This window comes from Pseudorca crassidens, chromosome 3 (genome assembly GCF_039906515.1).
Source record: "Pseudorca crassidens isolate mPseCra1 chromosome 3, mPseCra1.hap1, whole genome shotgun sequence".
Classification (NCBI taxonomy): Eukaryota; Metazoa; Chordata; class Mammalia; order Artiodactyla; family Delphinidae; genus Pseudorca; species Pseudorca crassidens.
In genome coordinates, this window is record NC_090298.1 from 88927672 (window position 1) to 88949281 (window position 21610).

Consider the following 21610-nt stretch of genomic DNA (forward strand, 5'->3'; position numbering starts at 1 on the left):
AGTAAGGTCTTGGCAGGCTGGTTTCTTATGGGCTCTAAGGGAGATTCTGTTCCATGCCTTTGTCCTAGCTTCTGCTGATGGCCAGCAGTTCTAGGCATTCCTTGGTTTATAGAAGCATCACTCCAATCTCTGCCTCCATCTTCATATAGTGTTCTGCCCGTGTGGTCTCTTTTCTGTATCCAGATTTTCTTCTTCTTACAAGGACATCAGTCATGGATTGAGGGCCCAACCACTCCAGTATGACCTCATCTTAACTAATTACATCTGCAACAACCCTGTTTCCAAAACGGCCACATTCTGAGGTTCCTGGGGTTAGGATTTGAACATATCTTTTTAGAGGACACAATTCAACTCATGACTGTATAGATATACCATAATTTGATCATTCACCCTGTGAAGAATATCTGGTTTGTTTCTGTCTCCATATAGCTTTCTTTTTACTGTCTCCATATAGTTTTGCCTTGTACAGAATGTCATATAATTAGAATCATACATTATGTAGCCTTTTCAGATTGGCTTCTATCACTTAGTAATGTACATTTAAGGTTCCTCCATGTCTTTTTGTGGGCTGGTAGCTTGTTTCTTTTGAGCAGTGAAAAGTATTCCATTGTCCAGATATACCACAGTTTATCCATTCATCTGCTGAAGAACTTATTGGTTGCTTCCCAGTTGTGGCAGTTTTGAATAAAGCTGTTGTAAACATTCATGTGTGGGCTTTTATGTGGACATAAGTTTTTGACTCCTTGGGCTAAATACCAAGGAGTATGATTGCTGGATCATATGGTAAGAGTATGTTTAGTTTTGTAATAAACTACCAAACTGTCTTCCAAAGTGACTATACCATTTTGCATTTCCACCAGTAATGAATGAGAGTTCTTGTTGCTTCACATCCTCACCAGCATTTGGTGTTGTCAATGTCCTGGAGTTTGGCCATTCTCATAAATGTATGATGCTATCTCATTGTTCTTTTAATTTGCATTTTTTTGATGGCATATGATGTGGAGCATTTTTTCATATGCTTATTTGCCATCTGTATATCTTCTTCAGTAAGGTATCTGTTAAGGTCTTTGGCCCATTTTTTAATAGTTTGTTTGTTTTCTTGTTGTTGACATTTAAGAGATCTTTGTATATTTTGGATAACAGGCCTGTATCAGATGTGTCTTTTGTAAATCTTTTCTCCTAGTCTATGGATCTCCTTCTTTTTTTTTTAAATCAATTTTTAAAAATTGAAGTATAGTTGATTTACAATGTTGTGTTAATTTCTGCTGTACTGCAAAGTGATTCAGTTATACATATATATTCATTCTTTTCAAAAAATATTCTTTTCCATTATGGCTTATCAGAGGGTATTGAATATAGTTCTCTGTGCTGTACAGTAGGACCTTGTTGTTTACCCATTCTATATATAAAAGCTTACATCTGCTAACCCCAAACTCCCCCTCCATCCCTCCCCAAACCCCCTCCCCCTGGACAACCCCAGTCTGTTTTCTATTTCTGTGATTCTGTTTCTGTTTCATAGATAGGTTCATTTGTGTCATATTTTAGATTCCACATATAAGTGATATCATATGGTATTTCTCTTTCTGACTTCACTTAGTATGATAATCTCTAGTTGCATCCATGTTGCTGCAAATGGCATTATTCCATTCTTTTTTTATGGCCGAGTAGTATTCCATTATTTTTATGTACCACATCTTATTTATCCATTCATCTTTCGATGGACCTTTATGTTGTTTCCATGACTTGGCTATTGTGAACAGTGCTGTTATGAACATAGGGGTGCATGTATCTTTTTGAATTACAGTTTTGTCTGGATATATGCCCAGGAGTGGGATTGCTGGATCACATGGTAATTTTATTTTTAGTTTTATGAGGAACCTCTGTACTGTTTTCCACAGTATCTGTACCAGCTTACATTCCCACCAACAGTGTAGGAGGGTTCCCTTTTCTCCATGCCCTCTCCAGCATTTGTTGTTTGTAGACTTTTTTTTGTGGTACGCAGGCCTCACTGTTGTGGCCTCTCCTGTTGCAGAGCACAGGCTCCGGACATGCAGGCTCAGCGGGCCCAGCCACTCCGCAGCATGTGGGATCCTCCTGGACCGGGGCATGAACCCGCGTCCCGTGCATCGGCAGGTGAATTCTCAACCACTGTGCCGCCAGGGAAGCCCTGTAGACTTTTTAATGATGGCTGTTCTGACCAGTGTGAGGTGGTACCTCACTGTACTTTTGATTTGCATTTCTCTGATAATTAGCAATGTTGAGCATCTTTTCATGTGCCTATTGACCATCTGTATTTTTTCTTTTGAGAAATGTGTATTTAGGTCTTCTGCCCATTTTTGAATTGGGTTGTTTGTTTTTTTTGTTGTTGAGTTGTATGAGCTGCTTATATATTTTGGAAATTCAGCCCTTGTAGGTTGCATTGTTTGCAAATATTTTCTCCTGTTCTGTAGGTTGTCTTTTTGTTTTATGGTTTCCTTTGCTGTGCAAAAGCTTGTAAGTTTGATTAAGTCTCCTTTGTTTATTTTTGTTTTTATTTCTGTTGCCTTGGGAGACTAACATAAGAAATCATTGGTACGATTTATGTCAGAGAATGTTTTGCCTATGATCTCTTCTAGGTGTTTTATGGTGTCTTGTCTTACATTTAAGTCTTTAAGCCATTTTGAGTCTATTTTTGTGTATGGTGAGAGGGTGTGTTCTAACGTTGATTTACATGCGGCTGTCCAACTTTCCAGGACCACTTCCTGAAGAGACTGTCTTTCCCAATTGTCTTTTATGTATTAGTAACTTACTTTCAGTAGTGCATGGCACAGTTCATTAAGATATTAATACACTTTATTATGTTGAGGTAAGTTCCCTCTACGCCTACTTTCTGGAGGGTTTTTAACACAGCCAACATCGTTCTCAGTGGTGAAAAACTGAAACCATTTCCTCTAAGATCAGGAACAAGACAAGGTTGTCCACTCTCACCACTGTTATTCAACATAGTTTTGGAAGTTTTAGCCACAGCGATCAGAGAAGAAAAATAAATAGCAGGAATACAAATTGGAAAAGAAGTAAAGCTTTCATTGTTTGCAGATGACATGATACTATACATAGAGAATCCTAAAGATGGTACCAGAAAACTACTACAGCTAATTAATTAATTTGGTAATGTAGCAGGATACCAAATTAATGCAAAGAAATCTCTTGCCTTCCTATACACTAATGATGAAAAATCTGAAAGAGAAATTAAGGAAACACTCCCATTTACCATTGCAGCAAAAAGAATAAAATACCTAGGAATAAACGTACCTAAGGAGACAAAAGACCTGTATGCAGAAAACTATAAGACACTGATGAAGGAAATTAAAGATGGTACAAACAGATGGAGAGATATATCATGTTCTTGGATGCAAGAATCAATATTGTGAAAATGACTCTACTACCCAAAGCAATCTACAGATTCAATTCAATCCCTATCAAAGCACCAATGGCATTTTTCACAGAACTAAAACAAAAAATTGCCCAATTTGTATGGAAACACAAGAGACCCTGAATAGCCAAAGCAATCTTGAGAGAGAAAAATGGAGCTGGAGGAAGCAGGCTCCCTGACTTCAGACTCTACTACAAAGCTAGAGTAATCAAGACAGTATGGTACTGACACAAAAACAGAATTATAGAGCAATGGTACAGGATAGAAAGCCCAGAGATAAACCCACGCACATATGGTCACCTTATCTTTGATAAAGGAGGCAAGAATATACAATGGAGAAAAGACAGCCTCTTCAATAAGTTGTGCTGGGAAAACTGGACAGCTACATGTAAAAGAATTAAATTAGAACACTCCCTAACACCATACACAAAAATAAACTCAAAATGGATTAAACACCTAAATGCAAGGCCAGACACTATCAAACTCTTAGAGGAAAACATAGGTAGAACACTCTATGACATAAATCACAGCAAGCTCCTTTTTGACCCACCTCCTAGAGAAATGGAGATAAAAACAAAAATAAACAAATGGGACCCAATGAAACTTAAAAGCTTTTGCACAGCAAAGGAAACCATAAACAAGACGAAAAGACAACCCTCAGAATGGGAGAAAATATTTGCAAATGAAGCAACTGACAAAGGATTAATCTCCAAAATTTACAAGCAGCTCATGCACCTCAATATCAAAAAAGCAAACAACCCAATCCAAATATGGGCAGAAGACCTAAACAGACATTTCTCCAAAGAAGAGATACAGACTGCCAACAACACATGAAAGGATGCTCAACATCACTAATCATCAGAGAAATGCAAATCAAAATTACAATGAGGCATCACCTCACACCAGCCAGAAAGGCCATCATCAAAAAATCTACAAACAATAAGTGCTGGAGAGGGTGTGGAGAAAAGGGAACACTCTTGCACTGTTGGTGGGAATGTAAATTGATACAGCCACTATGGAGAACAGCATGGAGATTCCTTAAAAAACTAAAAATAGAACTACTATATGACACAGCAATCCACTACTGGGCATATACCCTGAGAAAACCATAATTCAAAAAGAGTCATGTACCACAATATTCATTGCAGCTCTATTTACAGTAGCCAGGACATGGAAGCAACCTAAGTGTCCATCAACAGATGAATGGATAAAGAAGATGTGGCACATACATACAATGGAATATTACTCAGCCATAAAAAGAAAAGAAATTGAGTTATTTGTAGTGAGGTGGATGGACGTAGAGTCTGTCATACAGAGTGAAGTAAGTCAGAAAGAGAAAAACAAATACCATATGCTAACACATATATCTGGAATCTTAAAAAAGAAAAAATGGTTCTGAAGAACCTAGGGGAGGACAGGAATAAAGACATAGATATAGAGAATGGACTTGAGGACACTGGGAGGGGGAAGTGTAAGCTGGGACGAAGTGAGAGAGTGGCATGGACATATATACACTACCAAATATAAAACATAGCTAGTGGGAAGCACCTGTATAGCACAGGGAGATCAGCTCGGTACTTTGTGACCACCTAGAGGGAATGGGATAGGGAGGGTGGGAGGGAGACGCAAGAGAGAGGGTTATGGGGATATATGTATATGTATAGCTGATTTACTTTGTTATAAAGCAGAAACTAACACACCATTGTAAAGCAATTATACTCCATTAAAGATGTTAAAAAAAAGAGGTATTAATACACGAAGTATGATAGCATTCCCAGAGATATTCCTCACCGGCACTGCCTGTTTTCTTGTAGCTTTAATATGGGTGAATTAATTTGAAATTCCTATTAAGGACAGACTCCAAGGGCTAAAAGATCACTATAAGGTAACATGTGGCCTGTGTAGTTCTCTAAAGGAGGAATGGGGAAGTCTACTGTCTTTATAATGATGTTATGGGGAAGATTTGGGGACTTACACTCATTCCCTTTGTCCTTATCAGAACATCTTTCCCCAGCTCTAAAAACACACCCCTCACAATATGCACACAGCTTGGTTCCAGGCTGTCACCTTGAGTTGGTTTATTTTACTCTAGGCACAGGTCTGACTTATCTATGTTCCATTTACGATTTGAAATAAAGTAAGATTCTCCTTCAGTCATATCAATTCAGTTTAGGCTCTACACTTCTGGACCTAAGTGTCTGTACTTTGTGAGGTAGATGTTTTAACTGTAAAATAAAATGAATGCTATATATTGTAATACATTTGAAAGCATCTTGAATTTGGTTTTTGCTTCTAAACATTTCCTTCCATTTTGTTAATGCTAACATTTAGTAACTACTGTGATGACTCAAAATCTGTTTAGTTTCATAATTCTTATGATTCTGTATGACTCTTATAAAGAGGAAAATGAAAGAAAATAGGAGCAAAATATACATATATATAGTTTCCTTTAAAGCCTTTATTTCTTAAAGAAGTTGAAATAATTTATATTAATCTGTTCTCTTTTAGTATTGTACTTCTGCTAAGCCAAAAACAGACACTTGAAGAGCTAAAACAGTCAGTCCAGCAGCTGAGATGCACTGAGGCAAAGTTTACAGCACAGAAAGAATTGCTAGAGCAAAAAGTACAAGAAAATGATGGGAAAGAGCCACCTCCAGTAGTAAATTATGAAGAAGATGCGCGATCAGTTACATCTATGGTAAGCCAAAGAGTAATCAAATGAGAAAGTTGAAAGAGTAGTATATAGGTAATAAGTGAATACAAAAAGTAATTCTGGTTGCTGTAACAAATTATTACTCTTGTTAATATGCAGGTCCTATTAAACTTGTTTGTAAATGCAAAATAGACTTGTCAGTCACCTCAGGTCACCTGGAGAGCACTTTCAGGAACCACCTGTAGAGTCAAAGGAAAAAGCTCTTCTCTTGCCTTCAAAACTGAAAACAAAGACTGCAGTTGTTTTTATTCCTGGGAGACAGCAGGAAGGTAGGGTGTTATTCTTAAGATAGAAATAAGAAATAAGGAGAAAGATACTTATTAATTTTTTTTCTTATATAAGAACAGTAGAATTTATCTGAGATTGATGATGTGTTTATTGTTTTCACAATACAAAACACTGATTTTTTTAAAGATGATTTTTTCTTATAAATAGCCTTAAACTACAATAAACACATTTAAATCTAGCAACTAGAAATTCAGCTTTATTTTATACAGATTTATTAACTGTTTAAGAATGCCTAGTTTAATTACTTTCTCTCTCTCTTCCCCTTCTTTTCTTCCTTCCTTTATCTTATGTTGGTGGTTTCTATCGGGGGCAGTTTTGCCCCCCAGGGGTCATTTGGCCATGTCTCCAGACATGTTTGGTTTTCACAGCTGGTGGATGCTATTGCTATCTCGTGGGTAGAGGCCAGTGATGCTACTAAATACCATACAGTGCACGTTACAGCCCATCCCTTCTTACTCACAACAAAAACTTACTCAAACCAAAATATTAATAGTGCCAAGGTTGAAAAAGCCTGAGCTGTATCCTTGATTTTTCTGTGGGTAACTGTATGCAGTCCGTAAATAGAACTATTATATTATAGTTAATTATGCTATAGGTGATATTTTAGTAATTTTTAGTTTATGTGATTCTAAATAGTACAATTAGATTGTTAAATGGATTCGAATGTCTCCATAGGAAAAAAAGACTGCATTTGAAATGTCCAATTCTAGATAAATCTGGATATGAATAGGAAGTGTTTAAATTATTGTGGTTATTACTATTTTTTATTAATTGAGCCATAGTGATCTATACATTACATTGTGAATTATGGATTATAATTCTTTGCTGTCCTTTACTGTCCTACCAGACAATAAAGATCTTACCATGTAGACCAGGGACCCTACTGGCGTAATTTTCTTGCTTCTTGAGTTTTGATAACTAACATGCATTTTTTTCAGAGGAACTTCTGAAGGTTTATTCTTTTGCTTGGCTTTGAAACCTTAGTTAGTAAATCTTTTGCTCTCTAAGTGTGGTTTATAGTATTTCCTTGTCCCCATGTGGGTGTGGAATTGGTTACTTCATAGCCTTTTTTAGTGGCAGATAGGTTAAAACGGGCTACCTAATTTATTTTAAGTAATTATGTATGCAGATGACTCATGTTGGCATTATTATTATAGAATAAAAGATAGTTTTTCAAGTCACTAAATGATAGCATATCCCCATTTGATAACAGCAGCTAAAAACTAGACTTTGGAATTTAAAATATAACAGTTCATTAATTCTTATTTCATTAAGAACTTGTAATCATTTGGAGTTTTATCTTTCATAATCATTGAAGAAAAACTTTTTCAGTAAATGAGTAAATAATGTTTTAGAGAGAATGTATAATACAGTTTAAGAGGCTAAACTGCTTTCTGGTACTTTCAAACTTTCTCTTATACCCATTTATTAAATGATAATACCTTATAAATTTTTAGAAAGTGATGTCATGTATTGCATTTATCCAGTTTATTTTAAATAGTTGAAATGCTATTTGTTTCTATACATCTTATCTATTCACTGAAGCAATGACTTTAGTAAGTCTTTAAGGAATTTACAAAGGAACGCTATATGTAGTTTAAAGTAATAAAGTAACATTTTATAAATCAAACAGGACATTCCTCAGATTGATGGCAACTAATGAGTTTTTCAGTATGTTTTATAAAACAAGTAGAAATATTTGCAATTCATAGTTCTTAAAACTAAATAATACTCCCACGTATATCAGTGAAATTTTTGCATAATTCTATCTTTCAGTAATAATTAGAATATAACTTTTCATTTTATTTAAAAACAATCAAAATATTAAAAGTATAAATGATTTTTTCACCAAATGACTGTTTAAGCATTGTTTTATGAATAACATTACCCAAAAAGCTTGAAATTAATGTAAGCAGTTCCATTGCTTTTTCCTCTCTATAAATTCCATCCTTATAAATGGTGTTTCAACAAGGGAAATTTAGTTGAATATTGGAAGAATTGGAAGAACTAAAAATTAAAGCATAATATCATGGAAAATAGTAAAAACTTGGCCTAAATATTATTTAAGAGTAAGTATTAACTATTTTACATGATCCTAATTAATGGCAGTGTTAACCAAAACTCAGACTCTTTGGTGGTGAATGCTTCTGTGGAAGAGTGCCCTTAAGGAACTGTACTGCTGAGATGGGCCATGGATTGTATATTCTTATAAAAATTCCAAGGTGATTCAGATGTCAGGGTTAGAATTGTAGTCAGGCTCTTAGATGTATTGATGTTTATTTTGACTTTATAATTCGATGAGAATTAAGGCCCATCTATTAATTTACAGAAATCTAATAATCTGTGGAGACAGGTAATGTAAACATCTTTGTCAGGAAAAGTCATCCTTCTAGTGTTGTCTTTTTTCACCTAAGTCTAATTTTGGCCAAAATACCAAGGAGAAAATAATATTGATAAATATTAAGTATTGCACAGTAATTCTCTATTATCTGTGGATAAGTATGTTTCATTTATCCATTCAAGCAATATTTATTGAGCACCTACTATGTGCTGAGGATATTTCTAGATGCTTGTAATATATCAGTGAATAAAACTAATGAAGAATCTCTCTTAGAGGTTACATTCTGTGGTGAATGGCAGTTAATAAATAAGTAAATTATGTATTATATTGGAAGGTGCTAAATGTCGAGGCGTAAAAACAAAGCAGGATAGGGGATTGGGGGTCTAGAGGGTCACAGGTTGGGATACAATTTTAAATGCAAATAAAGATAAGCATCATCGAGAAAGTGACATTTTTTATATAAACAATGTTCTTTTTAATGAAAAAAATGAAATAATAGGTTAATAGTCATCACAAAATCTCTGCGTGGTAGGAGTTTTTTTCTTTATCATTTTTCCTAATTTCCAAGATTTTGAAAAACAGCATATGTGGCTTTAATAACTATAAAATAATAAATGTTATTAAATAAATATAATATATTCCTACTGCATAAAATAATAGTAAATAAAATAAAATATCTCATAGTTCTACTTACCATTCAAAGGCATCTACTGATCAATTTTTACACGAGAAAGTGACGTTTGAACAAAATCTTGAACTGGGGAGCTAGTAAACCACTTAATTTCTGGGGAAAGAGCATTCTAGTCAGAGGGTGTATTTATTGCAAAGACTATAAGGCAGGAGCAGGTCTGGACTGTCTAAGGTACAGTAAGGAGCTCTGAGTAGAGGGGAAGGTGAGAGTATAGGGAATGAGATTAGAGAAGTAATGGAGAACAGATCTCAGGACCTGTGGAACATAATTAAGGGTTATGGCTTTTCTCTGAATGAAATGGGGAGCCATTGGGTTGGGAGGTTATACCAGAAGATTGACATGCTCTGACTTTTGAATTAAATGGATCACTGTGTTGATAATATGCTTAAGGTTAATAAGAATGGAAGATTGAGGTTGTTACAGCAACCCAGGTGATAGAAGATGACAGTTTGAGCAAGGATGGTATCACAGGAACTAACAGGAAGTGTTTAGCTTATGGATATGTTTTGAAGGTTGAGCCCTTGAGATTTCCTGTGGATTAAATGTTGGGTATGAGAGAGAGGAGTCAAGGACAACTTTAAGGTTTTGCGCGGGAGCACTAGAGGAATAGAATTTGTTTCAAGTGCATGGAAAGAGTACACGTAGAGCAGCTTTGATGAGGAAGAGCAAGATTTCAGCTTGTTTTTCCAAAAAAGAAAGAAAGAGAGAGAGGGAGGGAGGGAGGGAAGGAAGGAAGGAAGGAAAGAAGGGAGAAAGGAAAGAAAGGAAGGAAGGAAAGAAAGAAAGAAAAAGAAAGAAAAGAGAGAAAAAGAAAGAAAGAAAGAAAGAAAGAAAAGAAAAGGAAGGAAGGAAGGAAAGAAAGGAAGGAAGGAAAGAAAACAAAGAAAAAGAAAGAAAAGAGAAAAAGAAAGAAAAGAGAGAGAAAGAAAGAAAGGAAAGAAAGAAAGAAGGAAAGAGAAGGAAGGAAGGAAAGAAAGGAAGGAAGGAAAGAAAGGAAGGAAGGAAGGAAAGAAAGAAAAGAAAGAAAGAAAAAAAGAAAGAAAGACAGAAAGAAAGGAAAGAAAAGAAAAGAAAAGAAAAGAAAGAAACCCCATCAGTGTAGAAATTTGGTAGTTCCAGAGGATGATTTGGACTGGAGATATAAATTTGAGAGTTGTAGACATCAAATGGTATTTAAAATTATTTGACTATAGAATGTCACCAAGTGAGAGAGGATAGAGAAGAACAGAGAAACAAGGACTGAACTCTGGGTCACTGCAAGTTAGGTCTAGACAAGGAGGAATCAGGAAGAGATTAAGAAGGAATGACCAGTGAGGTAGTAGAAAATCAAGAGAATTTGGTGTCCTCGAAAAATGTTCCAAGGAGAAATGAGTTCTAGAATTTCGGACATACCCGGTTAAGGCAGAAGAAACAGTTGTATTGACTGCAGGAATTTTCTAAACTTTTTAATCAAATTCCCAAGAGGAGAACTATAGCACGGAATGCAGCATCTCTGGAAATACTGTTCCAATCCCTTTTCAAAGAGTGTCCTGAAGGGACCACTGCGCAATGGAAACTGTACTTTGGGAAATGATGAATTAGAAGACAGATCCTTTCTTATCCATTTGAGTTATTGACACTTAAATGTGCTGTTAATGCTGAAGACATTTGAGTTGTTTACATGGACTATAGACCCAAGGATTATTTTATTTTATTCTTCACTTCTAGCTCTGCAGGCAGAAGAATCTGCCTTCTGGGGCAAATTAGAAGGCTAAACTCCTTGTTGGCTGCCCTATCTGGATAATGATGGAAATACCAAGATTTTCTAGTCCCTGACTAAGCATTGTCTGACTTTACTCTCTCTCTCTCTCTCTCTCTTAATTTATTCAAAAATATCACATTTGTTTTTAGCTATCCAGTTGTAAGAACATAAGTTTTCAACCAGTGTCTGTTGAATTGAGGAATTGAACTTCCTTTTTACTCCAGAGTAATCTAGTTATTTTCCTTTTAACAGCATGTGCTTTAAGCCAAATATAAGAATTTTTGTTGAAAGAATCTGTTATATGTCAAATATATCTGGCACCATGGAATGAGTTCCTACTTTTTAAATGTTTAGCTATCCTATAAGATAATTGCCTTTACTTTGATATTTCTGAAATTGCACATTTTTAAGCCCTTTTACTAGACTAATACACAACTTATATTTATCTTCTCTGCATATTTTATTGAGTTCTGCTTAATTGAACAGCACTATCAATAAAATCCTGTTTTGTTACATTTTCAACCAACAAAATATCTGGTTTGTTGACTAAATATTGTCTGTATTATGATTCAATAGTAATTCATTTTACCATAATGTTCAATATATTTTCAATTTTGTAGTTAGTCACTAAATTGGAATGATATCAATTGAGATGTATTGACAGCATCATTGAAGCTTTATCTGTTTTCATCATCAGGTATATTTTCTTTTTTTAAATACATAAGATAAATGTTAATTACAAGCCTTACTATCAAATACACTGAGAAAAGTACCAGACTAAGAATCAGGAGACCTGAATTGAGCTTTGTCTCTGCTGTATAATTATTGTCAGGTTACTTAACCTTTCTGAGTTTTCTTTTCCATAAAGGGAGGAAATGAATGTGTACCCACCTTGCCTGACAGGATTTCTGTGACACTGAAGTGAGATTATGTTAAGTATTTTATATATTAAGAAATACTGTTACAAAAAGATTCTATTTTACTTTTTTCTAATAGTGTACCTTAGTTCACATGTAAATTAATTTGTAGATACTTACTGAGTTCTTAAGTATGAATTGTAGATTTTTTCTGTAGGATTATCTTTTGTAGTATTTCTTATTTATGAAGGCAAAACCTTAAATAATTTCTCTGAATATGTAGTACATATACGTGCACAGGTGCCTAAGTGTCTTTTCCTTAGTCCCTAGTTCCCTACCTCAGAGGTAACCTTCCAGAAGCATTGTATGCAAATATAAACATAAATTTATATTATATGCTTCCTGCTCTTTTGACACAAATGGTAAAACATACAATACTGTTCTGTACCTTACTTTTTACTTAATATATTTTAAGTATCACTTTGTAACAGTGAGTATACAGTTACTTCTTTTTTTTTCATTTATTTGTTCAACAAACAAATATTTATGGAATGTCAGGTGTCATTTTAAGTTCCGGGGATACAGTAGTGAACAAAATAAACATTTTTTTTTTGTCCTCATGGACCTTTCACTCTAATTGGAGGAGACAGACAATAAACAATCATACACACACACACACACACACACACACACACACACACACACCCCTACATACATATATATGTCAGGTGGTGGTAAGTTCTTTGGAGAAAAATAAAACAAGCAGGGAGAAAAAGGGTGCTGGGAGGGGTTTTCATATATATGGTGGTCAAATAAGGCTTACTGATAAAGTGATTTATACAGAGCTCTGAAAGACCTAAGGGAGCAAATGATGAGATTGCCTGGGGTGAGAATATTCCAAGCAGTGGGAAAAGCAGTTGAGAGGCACTGATGCAGGAGTCTGGTTCTTGTGTTGGAACAACAAGGAAGCCAGTGTGGCTGGAACAGAGTGAGCCAGAGTAGTAGGAGATGGGGTCAGAGAAGTAGTGGGCATTTAGATCGCATAGTCACGCAGACCATTGTAAGGAATTTGATGCTACCTCTTAGAGAAATAAGACTCTGAGCAAAGAAGTGACATATTTACATGGTTTACAATTGTTTGTTATTATAAAGATAGCTGGTGAAATCCTATAATTTTACTATGTGTATAAATAGAGATTATATGTAAGATACATTTTGGAAGGTTTTATGCAGTTTATATAGGTTTAGATGTTACTGTCAAAGTAATTTAAAGGTTTCTTAACCTGAGAACAATGTCAGTTATGGATATTAATTACTACATTAATATCGACATTAATATTTCAGTTTTATAGATTAATAAATTCTTGCTTCCAGCTTTCCTGTGGCAAGAATTTTATCATGCTGAACTTTCAGTGGCTTTCTAGACCATTAAATTAATAAATTCTCCTGTAGATCTGATACTTAAAGTGTATTTAGAGGTATATGCTTTATGTTTATTTGATGCATAAATTTCTAATTTATAAAACAAAGTTAGTAGGTGATAATGATTACATTATAAAAAACTTGTTGATTTTTCTAAATAATTCAGGTCAAGATTCCTTAACATTGCTAATCATCAAGGAAATGCCAATCAAAACCACAATGAAATATCACCTTACACTGGTCAGACTGGCCATTATCAAAAAGACAACAAATAACAAGTATTGGCGAGGATGTGGACAAAAGGGAACCCTCTTGCACTGTTGGTCGGAATGTAAATTGGTGCAGCCACTATGGAGAACAGTATGGAGGTTCCTCAAAGAATTGAAAATAGAACTACCATACAATCCAGCAATTCCACTTCTGTTTATTTATCCAAAGGAAATGAAAACACTAACTCGAAAAGATATCTGCACCCCCATACTCCTAGCAGCATTATTTACAATAGCCAAGATATGGAAACAATCTAAGTGTCCCTCAATAGATGAATGGATAAAGATGTGAGATATATATATATATATATATCTCATATATATGTGTACACACACACACACACACATACACACACACACACACACACACACATGAAATCTTGCCATTTGTGGCAACATGAATGGGCCCTGAGGGCATTTTGCTAAGTGAAATAAGTCAGACAGAGAAAGACAATTACTGTATGACCTCACTTATATGTAGAATCTTAAACAAAACAAAACATAAAACAACTCATAGTTACAGAGAACAGACTGTGTTTCATTGCCAGAAGTAGGGATGGGGAACGGGTGAAGGTGGTCAAAAGGTACAAACTTCCAGTTATAAAATAAAATGAGGGGGATGTAATATACAGCATGGTGACAATAGTTAATAATACTGTATTATATATTTGAAAGTTGCTAAGAGAGTAGATCTTAAAAGTTCTCATCAGAAGAAAAGAATTTTTATAACTATGTGTGGTGATGAGTGTTAACTAGACATGTTGTGGAAATCATTTCTCAGTATATACAAATATCAAATCATGATATTATGCATCTGAAACTAATATAATGTTATATGTCAATTATATTCAATTAAAAAAGATTCCTTTAAATGTTCATTTTTCTTTGGTTCATACAAATGAAGTCATTTCACATCACAGACTGGTTAATGGATAATGCCAGAGACATTTTTGCATCAGACCACTGTATCTTAAGTATCAGGGGGAAAGAAAACAAAATTTCAAGCTGTTTTTAACTTCTATTTTAACTATCTCTGTTCATATTTATATGCATATTCAGTGAGTAAATAAGCCAAATCAAGTATATGGTAAATGAAATGTAACTTTTTCATTTTTATACACAAACACACGCACACATATATACATGTAATATACTATAAACCAAATGAAAAAGCTACCTTTCATTTTCATGTATATATATGTATACATATATATATTCCTAATTTGTCTTTTTAATTATGGATTTCTTAATATCTTAGCACTAATTAACTAGCCAGGGGTTAGCTAGCTCTAAAAGGATATAATAAATGAACAAAGTAAAGTTAGGCAAGAATTAAGTATTGCTATGATTAATGCAAATTAAAAGATTAATTAATTATTCAGTCATTTGGGATTAAACAAGTGTTTAATCATTACTTATTACATGAATATTTTGTAGCGGGGTTTTGTGGGAAGGGTGGGTCAAAGATAAAATAGATTTAGAACCTACCATAGGTTTGGTGGTGGTAGATGGAGCAAAAGTAATTGATTTAACAATTAATTTGAAAGTTGGCTGCATTTTGACTTGTATATATCCATATATTAAAACATTAGAAAAAAATTTAGGTGCCTAGCAGTACGTAGACATACACTCAGCTGATGTTTACAGAGGGACCGAATAGGTACAGAATTTCAAAATATCTATTTATAGGTTATAATTGATACCATTCAGTTTTTTAAAAAAATGGGTTAAATGTTGATGTTAGCTTCTATCAGATATTTCTCATTTTATAAATAATTGTGGCAGTGGTAGTCTAACAGAGTGACAAAGTCTCCAGTAGTGACAGAGATAATGACTAATGAGTTATTGCAATAAAATTGTCACTCTAGAGAGAGCTCCAGCTGCAGAGCCAGACTGCTTGGATTTGTATCCATGCTCTACCACTTAGGAGGCGTTAGGCAAGTTTCAAGACTTTTCTTGCCCTCATTTCCCAATGTGTAAATCAGGAATTACAGTTTTACTTACCCTTGGATTTGTTGTAAGGAATAGTTAAGTTTATACATTTAAAGCGTGTAGAACAGTGCCTGCAACTTAGTAAACTACCATTGTCTTTTATGTAGATGATAATTATCACAGAAATGATGATTTAATGTAAACGCTTATTTTCTGCTAGTTTTTATTCCTTAGTCTTGATATTATTTTTCATTAAGCATGAGTATTTTCTTTTAAAAATGTATCCTGTTAATTTTTAGATGATAGATAAGCGTGTTTGGGATCTACTCTGTATTTGAAGTACAGACTTTCTTGGGTATCCAAGGGGGATCGGTTCCAGGAGCCCCTGCAGTAAAATGGTATGCTATTTGCATATTACCTACACACATGATGATACTTTAAATCATCTGTAGATTACCTGTAATACCTAATACAATGTAAATGGTACGTAAATAGTTGTAAATACAATGTAAATGCTATGTAAATAGTTGCCTGCACAGGGCAAATTCAAGTTTTACTTTTTGGAGCTTTCTGGAATTTTTTTTTCCAAATATTTCAGATCCATGGTTGGTTGGATCTGTGGATGTAGAACCTGCAGATGTGGAGGGCCTACTGTATTGTGTTCTTTAGCCATAATAGATTACAAAGTATTTTTTAAGCAAAGTATCATGTAATTAATTTTACTTATATATTGCTGGCATCAATAGGATTGACCAGCTAATTTTTTAAAGAAAATTTTTAGTGTTATTAGTTTACTGTAAGCTCATTTTTTTCTTCTACTACACTATTAAAATTTGTGTTTAAAATTTTGCACAAAGCAATTTTTATAAAAATATAACTCATAATCACATTTTTTGACAGTTTTCTTTTAGAGTAAAAAAAAAAATCCTAAATGGCATTATATTTTATAATTATTCATTCCTAAAATAACATTTTTCTTTTAAGTTTGCAATTATGGAAAATTCAATTAACAGTTTTTAATACTTATATTGCCTTTTAAAAATAACTCTCTTTGTTGTCAATTTATGCCATACCATTATTTATTCATTCTGTCAGTTGAAACCAGTTTTTCTTTATACCTCATTGATTTCCTTCTCTCAGTATTATTTAAAGGCTCTCTTTTTATCAGCAGGGCAGGGTGGAGAAAATGTGGAAACTTGAGTCAAATTGTCATGCGTTTCATTACCTTTAAGTAAATTTTTACCCCCCTAAACCTCAGTTTCTTCATCTGTAAAATGTGGTTAGTAATATGCACCTCAGAGGATTGTTATTAGGACTAAATGAGCCCAGACATAGGAAGGTGCTTAGTACGCATTTGGTTTTTGTCCCCTTTCTTTTCCCTCTCCTCTCCATTTCTCTTTTTCCTCCTTTCTTCTGTCTCTTGCACCTTTGTCCCCATTTCTCCTCTTCCCTCCTCTGCCTTCTTATTAAACACAATTAACCAACTTCTATGAATATCTATTGTGTGCCATGGATGGAGACGTCCTGGAGTAAAAGAGAGTCTCTGTACTCAAAAATCTACATTCAGCAGGCAGAAAGTTGCAATAAATAATTGATTAACAAGAAAACATCAGTGCTGTGATGAAATTGATCATTAATATTCCTCAGGCTTTAGCCTTCAGCCCTTGGCTTTCAATCCTTTTCTTTTCTTTGTATTCATGTTATCTGTGGGCTTTTTTTCTTTCTGTCATGACTTAAACATCAACTGATGATCCCCAAATCTACATGTCCAAGGAAATTAGGAATACTGGAATACCACTCAAGATAAATATAAAAAATGAGAGCAGAGAAGGTAAGTGACTTATGCAAATTCACACAAAAAACGTTAAATGTAATACAAATTTTAATTTAACAACAATTTCATTATTATTCATACACCAATTAGATTTTCTTTTTGTGTGTTTTTTTTTGGATTAACTGTTAACTGATAGATATAGTATTAACTGACATTCATTCTATGTTAATTCAAAATTAAAAAAAACTTTGGACTTTTTTATTGTAGTTTAGTGCAGATACATTATTTGAAAAGACAGGGGAGAGATCTAATCATCTGAAGAAGAAAAACAGATTTTTACATACATGTCTAATTTGTCATAATAATTGTGAATAATAAAATTACTAAAAATTTCTATTGATAATGAATACAGTTCTTCCTTTTCTCCCATAATATAGTTTTGTTTTTGCATACCCATTAAAAATAAATCAGTAAAAAGCAACTACTTGGCATATAAACCATTGCATAAGATGTTCAGGACATTCTTTTAAAAATTTAAAAATTATCTAATTTTCTTCAACCTGAGAAAAGTATTTCAGCCTCTACAATTTATTTGCTAATTCCTCTGTTACATTGAATAGTATTTGTCTTAAAATTTATGTGTGAGTATGTTATCTTTTCACTTGAATTGAAAGTAGACAGTTGGCCTTTCATGTAGTGAAGGATTCATATATTTTTATCTCTAAAGTCTTCTGTCATAAATTTTGAAAGTTATTTTTATGACATATCACTTTCTTTAATTTAATTGAAAGGTTTAATAAAGAGAATATGTGAATATTATGATTTATTGCTTCATTTGGTACCTAATGAAAGAATTTTAAATCCTAATAAATTTTCTCTTTTATTATAGTGTTCTGAAGAAAATTATTTCTCAGTATTAATATTTAAAAGATTAAGACTCAACTGTTAATTTTTAAAATCATTGGTTTAGTTTGCAAATCCCAGACAAATGATAAGATCTCGGACTAAGGAAAGATTTTCTCTGTCAGAATGTATCTAGAGATCTTTTAGAGTAGAGGCTAATTCTTCCAGATAAGTTCTCAAAATTGCTTAAAAATCATTTAATCCTTGGAAGGAGAAATAACTCAATCAGAAAGAAATCATTTATACTTCTACTGTGTATTTAACTATGTGGTAGATGTTACAAGGGCCTACAAGAGAATATAAACAAACTCAGATGGTTTTATCTGCCTTCATTTTGAAATTTGAATGAATGCTATCATACTGATAATGTTAGAAACATAACATTTGAACAACTAGAAGTTTACATTATTAAAACAGCATAGTTAGGAAGCAAGAATATACAGATAGATTAATAGAATACTCGTCCAAAGAAGCCTATATGTTCTTAATATGAGTATAAGGCTATTTTAAGGAAAACAAAAGATTAAAAGATTATTCAGTTTATATCATTTTAGAACTTAATCTAATGCCACATAAAAAATAAATTTCAGGTGTATTACTCAAATATAAAAAAATAAAGCCACAAAATGACTAAAGAAAATATAAGTGAACATTTTTCTGTGTCAGAAAACAAAGAATTAAATTGCAGAATAAAAATTGGGAATAATATGTGATGCAAATATGACAAGGATTAATGTTTTAACATATGTAAGTAAATCATCCAAATTGGTTTATAAAGAAGGAACGCGTCAATTAAAAATGGACAAAGAACATAAGAAATTTATAATAAAGGAAATATAAGCTTTAATAAAGATATGAAAGAATTTTCAACCTCACTAGTAATGAAAATAATCATTAAAAAAAACAATTAGAAAATGAGATTTTTAACTTGTCTGTTACCATCCACAGTGGCCTCCTTTCCACCTGTTCGCTGTGCTCCAGCCAGAGTAACCTTTTAAAATTTCAAATCAGGACAAGTCTGGTTATATTGGCCCCCACAAGAATGGCTGCTTATAACTTTTAGGCTAAACAGTACTTTTTCTGAATGGCCTGCATAAAAGGCTTTCCTTATATTGTCTGGCCCCTACCTTGGACTCTGACCAATCAGAATGTATGCCTGTCATAACTACCAGGTATGTCCCTATGGAAGAAACAGCAAAAAAAGAAGTATATAAGGGGTAAAGGACTGGGATAAAAATCTTGGAGTAGTCCAGGGACTGACTATTCATCTAGTTTAAGAACAAGTATAGTTGGAGTAAGGTAGTTAAGAGGCTTATATGAAGCTATTAAGTGTGATCTGAAATTTCACATGTGAAGCAGTTTTGACTGGTAGGTTCCAAGTTATGAATAGTAGAATGCAATGCTGAAGTTAAGCATAAATGAGCATTGTTGGAGATGAAGACATCCAAAGGAACTTTGAGGCCTTGGGTATAAGAGTCATGTACTGGAAAGAAAATAATTATAAGCCACTTTCAAAGATCTCAGTAAATAAAGAAGAGTGTCTGAGAGGCCAGTAGATGATAGCATTGCGAATGAAAATGCCCTGGCTTCATTTATGCTATTATTATAGGTACCTCATCTCTTAAAATTCTATATAAAGCTTCTGGTGCTTAAGACAGTACCTGGCAAAGAGTAGGTGCTCGATAAATTTTTCTTCAACGTGCTTGAAGAGATGAAATCATCAGTGTTTAGATTCCGGTCAAATGTTTGACTCCTTTTCTATATATTCCTTGGCATATAAGCACCAAACAAAACAAAACACCTAGTCAGTTAATGTAGAGGGGTAAATTATTCTAGAATATGTTCTAGAAAGTAATAAATTCCTTAGCACTGATGGAAAGGAAAGGATACAGAGAAATAGCTTTAGCTAGCATATTCATCACTTATAGGTAGGCAAAATCAGAAACTCAGTATGCTGTGTCATTTAAGTGGGGTCAGGATGCACTGGGTTCTCAAAAATATCTTAACCACCACAACTGCTTTAGGAAAATTATTTGGCAATATCTACTAAAGGATATGGGCACACCCTGTGACCCAGAAATGAATACATATGTTCCGCAAAAGACATGTATAAGAATATACACAGGAGCACTATTTATAATAGACTGAAACTGGAAACTGCCAAATGTCAATCAACAATGGAATAGATAAACTGTGGGATATGTACCCAGTGAAATTGTCTGCAGTTATAAGAATGAACAAATTACAGTTATATACAGCAGTATGGGTGAAACTTACAAACATCATGTTGAGTGAAAGATACCAGACGTTACATAATCTGTGATTCCACTTATATAGAGTTCAAAAGGAGGCAAAAGTAATCTGTGATATATTGGAAGTTAGGATAGGGTTTACCCTTGCTGAGATGAGGGAAGGACTGAAAGGGGCACACAGGGGACTTCTGGAGTGGGAAATGACTTGTATTTTGATCCATCTTCTAGTTACCAGGATATTTTCAGTCTGAAAATTCATAAACTGTACACTTTTGATTTGTACACTTTGCTGAATGTATCTTGTACTTCAATTAAGAATTTCAGAAAAAAAATTTGCTCTAATTAAGCGTGGGACCAAAATGAAGGCATGTTCCACTGTGTGTGTGTGTGTGTGTGTGTGTGTGTGTGTGTGTTAGTTTGTGTCTGTGTGTTGGGCTGTTCATGGCTGTCCTTTCAGAATTACTTGGGATGAGGAGGGGCTTTTTCAACTACACAGGCCATACTTCTGTCTCTCTGTCAACCCTCTTCCTTCACCTTCTTCCTTCCCATATTATGTTTCCTCCATGGACTACATTTCTCCCTACCTTTCTCTTTTACTAACAAGCCATAGTTAACTATAATGCATGCTGTGAAAGTGTTGCATCCTTCAGGTCTCTTGGGGTTGAAAAAATTTTGAGAACTATTAGACAAAGGAGTTTGTCTTAAAGAACTCTTTTAAATTCCGAATGCCTCTTGTGAAAGTAGCTTATTAAGCATTGTAAGATAATAATATGTACCTCAAATCAGGAGCTTGGGGAGCTAAAGAGAGTGTCAGTTACCCCAAAACTGGGTAGTGCAAGCATGTTGATTCTGACTTTTCACTGGTTATTTAACTCACCAAGAGAAAGTGTCTTTGTACTTTCTAGCATTTGATGACAGCATACAATTTAGAGGTCTCACTTTAATTTAGTGGCCACTTATTATAATTTGAAAATTGTGCTGGGGAATTAGATCATAATTATTTCTATTTTGAAAG

The 21610-nt window shown here is 33.9% G+C and overlaps 1 protein-coding gene across 7 annotated transcripts in view; it reads left to right on the forward strand.

Annotated features, from left to right (window-relative positions):
* The window catches only part of FER (FER tyrosine kinase), a 474202-nt gene that overhangs the window by 154872 nt on the left and 297720 nt on the right, over positions 1-21610 (forward strand). For all 7 annotated transcript variants that reach the window (XM_067731395.1, XM_067731398.1, XM_067731396.1 and 4 more), the window contains one exon: positions 5921-6110. In XM_067731395.1, coding sequence (XP_067587496.1) covers positions 5921-6110 — 190 coding nt within the window. The remainder of the gene's footprint in view (positions 1-5920; positions 6111-21610) is intronic.